The 7717-nt window shown below is 43.2% G+C and overlaps 1 protein-coding gene across 1 annotated transcript in view; it reads right to left on the minus strand.

Moving 5' to 3' along the window:
* LOC116924737 (monocarboxylate transporter 2) overlaps positions 1–4674 on the minus strand; it is a 40756-nt gene extending 36082 nt beyond the window's left edge. The window contains exon 1 of the mRNA XM_045175356.1: positions 2894–4674. Within this exon, the coding sequence (XP_045031291.1) occupies positions 2894–3034 (141 nt within the window). The 5' untranslated portion in view covers positions 3035–4674. The remainder of the gene's footprint in view (positions 1–2893) is intronic.
* Positions 4675–7717: the final 3043 nt, after the last annotated feature.

The raw sequence follows: 7717 nt of genomic DNA on the forward strand, positions 1-7717 counted from the left end.
AATTCTTATGTAGATGTACGTATATAGTGTGTAGCCTACACATCAAAAGGGATAGCAAAGAAATATGCGCTATGTTGGTCTGTCCACTCGTCCGCTGTGCGGCAGGTTCGGTGGCCTACACAAGAGATGGGAATCCAGCATAATTGATGGTATGCAAAGTAGGGCCACATTTTCAGTCGTATATAGCCTCTCCGTTGCAAAGTGGTTTGGTATGAACTGTATAGACAATAGACCTAGTAGTTCGTTTGTCATCGATGTTCTTTCTTTCTCTCTCACTCTCACTTCTCGTTTTCCATGGGCCTCTTCCTGCATAGCGATTTTGTTCTTTTAATTTAATGGAAAGTTAAATGTCGTAGCCAAATAATCGAAAGTGTCTGGCACCGGTGGTCGGTTATTTGATGTGACGACGTGATTATATTCGATGTGTATACGTCAACTCCATCACGTCCAAATGTGAAACTCGTGTCTTGACTTTCGACTTTTCAAACACGCACACACAAACGAGTTTAACGATAAAACATCGGTGCTAATTATCATTTGAAGTATAACGACGCCAAAGGGTCGCACTTTCTTTTAATCTTATATTTTTCCCTTTTATACATCTCTTTCATATATAGGGTTCAATTCAAAATCTACATACGCATTCTGCTATCCCTGTTTGATTTGGCCACATCTTTTGGACATAAACGTCGAACGGATGCATGAGATTGCCAATCGTTATAAGAACATAAGGTCGGCCACGAGCATAATCAAACGTTACAAAACCATCATCAAAAGGCGGCTAGATAATAATAATCAAAACAAAATGAAACTTTGCCTGGATTTTGTCTTTGGATGTCAGCGCGTTTTGAGCGATGGCCGGTGAGTTTGCAGAGTGGGCGCTCGTTACGGACGGATGTTGACCAACTTCGCTCTTGCATCGCCTCAGCTCGAAGTTGGTCTTGGCCGGCAGCGGACGTGGGTCTTCGAAACTGGCCCGTCTCACCCGACATTGGGCCGGCAATGCGACGCCTGTCTCAACCGCTGGCGCTGGAATGCATGTGGTCACTAGACTGGGTCCGTCACTTGTTTCTTGACCAGCGTCATCGTCGGGCTCTTGCCAAGTCAAACGGATGGTCCGGCCACCCACGACCGACTTTGCTTTGCACGGACGTGCAGGACGACGGTTTGCATCCGATATCGTTTTCTCCGTCCTCTTTCGCACCGTCCTCCTTGGCCGCTTGGGTTCCTTCAACGTTCTGCAGTGACGTTTCCATATCAAAACAGGATGGCAATTCATCAAATCAAGATTCGAATGATTATATAGCCGCCAGAGTAGTTTGAGACGCTTTCAACTTGGTTTAGAATCGGTGCCTGTTATTATTAGCTTACACGTTCTTTTATTATGCAAGACCTGGGGACTTGACCCCTGCCGTATTATGTCCCTATTTCGTGTATATAGACTATATGTAGCCTACGTTAACGAATTGGCTGGAAAAAATTAAATAGGTAAAAGAATACGGTAGATCTATCTTATATACATATAAGATAGATACGCTTTTCATTTATATATTCTAACCAGCCTCATTTTGCTCAACCGGATTATAACAAGCCGGTAGGCTGAATCGCAGTTTAACAAAACGGGACTTTTGCAGCTTCTCTTTCTCCTAAATTTGTTTTTTCTTTAAAAAATAGTCAAATGTATTCTGCTGTTTCTATATCTATATATTTGTTCTCCTTTTTGCCGTGTCTTCGCTCACATCTATTTACGTAGATGCATATTGGTTATATGGCGCTAAACAATTTTGGTCAGGCATCGAACGGCTCGTGTTAGTCATCGCCATTCGGTGAATTGTCGATTGTTTTTTTTGCCGATTTGTTGTTTACGTCCGCGCTGTTGTTGCGGTTTACGATAGTGAAAAGAACAACATCAAACAGAGAAGAAAACAAAGGAAGCTCGTCATGCTGAGTAATGCGCTACAACAGCATCTCGCCCATTGCATCCTGCCTGGCAGTTGCTGTTTTTCTCGACGAAACAAAAGCGAACGATGAGCAGCTTTGCATCAACGGCTTCGCTGGCGGCTGTTTTCAACGTTCAATTTCCAGGAGGAGAACAACAAAGCCGCACAAGAAATGACGAAACATTTTACGCATACGAATAGCTACGTAGTCTATAGCCTACACACACGAATCTTATTTGAGTCAACTTAAACAAAAGGACTTTGAACGCGCAGAGAACCGCCATAGTCTTCCCTCGCTCACTCGTTGATGTAATAACACCCCGCCTAAGGACTTTTTCGTTTTTGCCCAGCCCACGAACGTTTATATATCGCTGCATTTTGATCTTTTTTCTCTTTTGAGCCTTTCACGCAAAGACTATATAGGATCTATCGTTCACCTTCTGACACGGACACAGCGGCACGATGAAACCGCCAGTTGCCGAGTTACCGAGTTGCCGAGTTGCCGATAATAACTGTCTAATCTATACTGTTCCATCAGATTGTCTATACGCATCAGTCTATACGCCATTCGCCTCCAACAAGATGACGTGAGAATATATGGCGTCTGCCTTGCGTGAAGCGACGCGACACCAACAAAATGATTGTAGCCCTGAACGCTTTTACTATATCGACGCAAAAGCTCTGGCTGGACGTCGACTCTACACAACTCTTGCGTCAGGTGAATTATTCAACAGGCTGCGTCTCCCAATCCCTTAGCCCACACACGCACACTTGAAAAACAAGGACGCAGTCGGACGCAGTATCGACCCAAAACATTGAAACGCGTCACTGAAACTCTAAATACCGAACACATTTCGAGTAGATAGACTACAGTAAAAATAGAATGCCTTTGAATTTCAAAAAAATAAATAAATAAAAGAAATCAATCAAAGAAAAAGAAATGAAAAACGTACGACGTGGCAGCGGAGGTCAGTCACCCCTGTTGTCGAATTGAAGCTGACAGGAGGTGCTGAGACGCCGCTGGTGTGAGGTAACCAACCGAACAAGCCACAAGTCGAAGACAAGAGCTGGGGGTTCTTCTTCTGGCCGGCCATTCACGGACAATTCGAATACGGAAGAACCAAAACAAAAAACACCACTGACGATCTAATGCGTGAATTCACTTGTGTTTTCGATTTTATTATTATTATAAAAAAAAAAACCAAAAAAACACTTTGATTTAGTATAGGGTTTAGCGAGCCGTCAAACTCATTGCATCATCTCGTTCGCACTGGAAATAATCGAGGACGGGACCCTTGACTGGATCAGGACAATGCACTGATGCGACTGACATGTACAGTCAGCGAATAATATCACAGGGTGGAGAGATTTAAAAAAAATGCAAAATAATCAGATCCGGCGGATGTTCAGACACGTCTGCGGATGGCGGGAGCGTTTCAAATTTGAAATCGAACGACCCGCACAGATTGAACTAGCTATACGAAGTGATGGCGAACGAAAACTGACGAGAGTTCTCTGTGTAATTGCTGGATGATTTCATCAAAATCAGATCATCGTCGGAGGTCTAATGACAATCAGCGGCCAGAGCAAAAAGAGAGCAGCCAGTCCAGCTAGTTGCTCTACTTTCCAGCCACTGCCTCTCTTTATAAATATTCCCCGTCTTTCCTCTCTCTCTTTCTCTTTCTTTCTATCTCTCTCTTCTCGTTGTTTTTTTCTTTCTTGTGTTGCACTACTACAGACGATGGCCAAGACCGGCTGACACGACAGTTTACATTACACAGCGAAACACGGCGACGAGCAATCGACGCTCGTGCTGCCTCTTGCCTCTTTACCGTTATCCTTTCCTGTATAACTGCACTGATGATGATTATGATTGCCGCTTTAGTCGCTACAAGGCCGTCTACTCTTTTTTGTTTTCGTTTTTCTTTTAATTTTTCCTTTTTTTTCACATGTCGTGGAAGAAAATTGCAATGCCACTCGCGATCTTTCCCCCCCTTTGCTCTTACGTATATTATCCACAACACATTTATAGCTATTGTTACTTCATAGCTGCCGGTCGGAGCCGAAATTCGGTTTGGTAATAGGAGGCTGTATATACCAGCGTGCCACTTTGTTGGTGTTTTGCATAAAAAAGAAAAACACAAAACTGTCAAAGGTAAGAGAGATAAAAGTCAGGCGTGTCAACAGATTGGATTGGAGAAAGAAGTGGAGCGAAACGTGATGCCTCACTTGGATCGTCGTTCACTTTGGCGTCTCATTGCTATTGACGCTGCTGCTGTATATAATGTCAACACGCACCCCGGCCTTCATTCTGTGTTTGCCTTTCGTTTTGTTTAAGCTTCACCCCGATCGGTTTTATTTTTTTTCGTCCACGTTCGTCTCTCTTTTGAAGACGTGAAGACGAGCGCTGAATTCGCAATTTAGACCTTTTTCCTTATGACGCAAGTGCCGCCCGTTTCTTGAGGCGCTTCATTTTTTTGAAGTGGACTCGCTGGATAGCACCGCACTTGGAATATCATACACGAACTTTAATCATTGTACACCTATGCATAAAAGTGGAACACTTGGTCCGCGGAATGATGGCGAAACAAACAATAATCGACGTCCTCCCCCTCCCCACACACACACACAAAAAACAGAAACAAAAAAACAAAAACAACTTCAACTTTCTTGCTGATGTTGGAGTGTGTACGTGCAAGAAGCGGCCGCACCGCTGCACGGTTGATAGTCGACTGGCCGTGTCACCGCTACGTCCTTGTCTCTCACGCAAAACAAACTGAACGCAGGGAGAGAGTCAGCCTCATGTGTGTGTAGTGCAAGAAAGCGAGTAAGCAAAAAGGAGAAGGGACAAGTCTAAAGAAAAAAAAAAATAAAAGGAAAATAAAGAGAGAGAGAGAGAGAGAGTTGGAAAGAGAAGGAGATGATGCTGCACGAGAGAGATCAACTCCCGCGTCCCGCCTACTTGCCGGAGAGTTAAAAAGAAACAGCGTCGCCATATTCCAACGTCCTTCGCATACAACTGCGTCTTTTTTCTTGTTGGGATTGTTTGGTTTTTTGTTTTGTTTGGTTTTTTGCTTTAGAACACGCGGCCAAGTTTTTCTTGTTTGGCTTTCGATATGTCGGCGGCTGTCTTGTTGCGTTGCCATTGTCTTTTGTGCAACTTGCTTGCGAATTAGCTTCTTCATTTTCCAATCGACTTTGTTGACATCCAAAACCAAGAGCTGATGCTGACGCTGCTGTGTGTATATAGCATCAGTGTGACGCAACGTCGCATTAGTTGGCCAGTCTTTATAACGAGACTGAATGTATCTATATCAGACCTACCTTTTGATTTCCGTTGGATTGCACTTCAAGGCGGTTGCATTCTTCCCCTTTTGTTTGCTCTTTTTCGCCACAGTTGTTGTTTTGTTTGGTTGTCATCGGCCGGGGCTCTGAGCATCGAAAGAAAAAAAAACAAACAAAATGGACGGCCAAACGGGGGGAAATGGGCCGTTGATGGCCTGGCCGACAAACATCAATCTGATCGTAAAAACAAAAAGCTGTATGGCCAAACCATAGTTATAAGCACATAGACCCAATGGCGCAGCACATAATATAATATAGACCCGTAGACCTTAAGCGAATCATGGCAGGAAAGCTGGAGATGAAGAAGAAAGAAAAAAAGCCGGTCGTCAACGCTCGAGCGAAAAGCCGCGGCCAATATCGAGCCGGAAATGCTTGCAAATGAAATCGAAAACGATGACGAAAAATAGAAAAGAATGTCGCAAAAAGTTAGGCAAAGGATCATCCGCTATTGGAAATATGGTCGTACGCATCACAGCTGGTTCTTGCTCTGTCCAGCAGTCGAAATCGCTGACCATTCTTATTATTATTATGTACTATATAGACGGAAGAAGAAAAGAAGAAGAAACATCTTCGGCCATATTTAGTCTATGCCAATAACATCTAGATAGTATACGTTGAAGCCCATCATTAGCAGTTATAGATCCAGAGGCCAGCTATAGTTCTATGGCATTGGCACACGTGGCACGTTATACGGATATATCTAATGATGATGCCAGTTGGAAGTCGTTGCTGATGAAGGACGACTGAGATCCCAGTTCATGCCCGTCCATCAAGGCATCATTTTTGTTTTTTCAAGGGACAGATATAGAAAGAGAAGCTCAATGTTTTTTTTTTTTTTGTGAAACATATGATGTGAACAGTAGGAGTTTGAATGTATATGATATGCCATACACATTTGTTTTTTGTTTTTCAAAAGTTATTTGATGCCAGGCAACTTGCCGGCCTAAGAGCCAGCCCCCGTTCAAGGAACGATACAGATTGTCAATTAAAGGACGTAGCACGTGAAACGTATTGTCATGGCCAAGCCAATCGGCGAGGCAAAGCTAAACGACGCCATCTTTCATACGATTGGCATCCAAATGAACAATCGTCCAAGACCTGCGACGTTTTTATATACGGGCCGATTATCAATGCCCACCTCTCGTCTATATATAATACTGTGCGGAATACATCGAAAAAGAAAAAAAAAAACAGTTTCAAAGATGACCAAAGTGTGGTCGGAAATGAGGTCAAACTTAAAGGCTGGTGCATTGGTCGTGCAATGATCAAGTGGCCGTGCAGATTGGTGCCGAGAGTCAACCGTCAGACTTTCGCCTGATCAAGTCGCAATAGACAGAAGCCAACGCTTTCAGATTGTCGGTGACTTATTACTTATATAACATTGCCCGCCATGCCAACGAGGGATGACGCGTGCTCGGCAATGTCCCAAATTAATGTCGCAAGTGTATATCGCCAACACAAGAAACTGCGAGAGATTTCAACTCGAGCAAGACCACCTTTCGTTGAGGGCGTGCTGCCAGTGTCGCTATACAGCACATGATTTCATTTTTTGTGAAATTAGTTTTCAAAATTTTCATTTAGGAGTGAGCGAGACTAGTAGGCAGCCATCGCCCGTGTCTATTGAAATGCACGTGGAAAGAAAAGAAAAAAAAGGGGGGCGAATGAATAAATGCCTGTGCGTGATAACGGCCACCGCCGCCACATGACGTCCTTCCATATACCATTTACGTCTTGCGGACTTTTCTTGCACACAAAAAAAAAACAAAGAAAAAGAAAAAAAAAAAGAGAATATGCAATTCTTCTCTGGCCTTTTACGGGCCTGTGTTTTTTCTCATTTATTTTTATGTATGCAAAATATTGTGTTGATTGTTTGCCGTTCTTTTCATTCGCTTATTCTGTGCCAATGAACAATGTGTTATGGACTATATAGTCTATATAATATAGAAGAGCATTTTGGCGGCCCAATCAAGCAGCAGTGAAACAAATTAAAAATCAAACACCAACCACCCGTAGAGAGAAAGAAACTAATATTCTACTATATATAAGGTTATAGCATTTGCGCTTTTTATGGTGGGGGGGGGCTTCGTTTAACCGCTGACCGAACGCATTTTCATCCCCATTTCGATGATGATTGTATGTATAGATTCGAAAAACATCAAAAACACTTTTTGGCCATCTGCTTTGCCAACGATTTCCAGTGTGTGATGATGATTGTATTTGATACATCAAATGAAAAACGGCCAGGTCGTGCGACCCATTTTCATTGTGTCCCCCATTTTGTTTAGTTTTTTTATATTTCCCTTTGCATTCGTCATTTGCTTTGGCCAAACGCATTCGACTTTAGAGTTATATATGCCTTTAATAGTGTGCATGACACGGGTGTGATGTGTGTGTGGGGTGGGGCCACGTTGATATCATTGCTGGCGTCCAAA

This window comes from Daphnia magna, linkage group LG6, assembly GCF_020631705.1.
Source record: "Daphnia magna isolate NIES linkage group LG6, ASM2063170v1.1, whole genome shotgun sequence".
Lineage (NCBI taxonomy): Eukaryota > Metazoa > Arthropoda > Branchiopoda > Diplostraca > Daphniidae > Daphnia > Daphnia magna.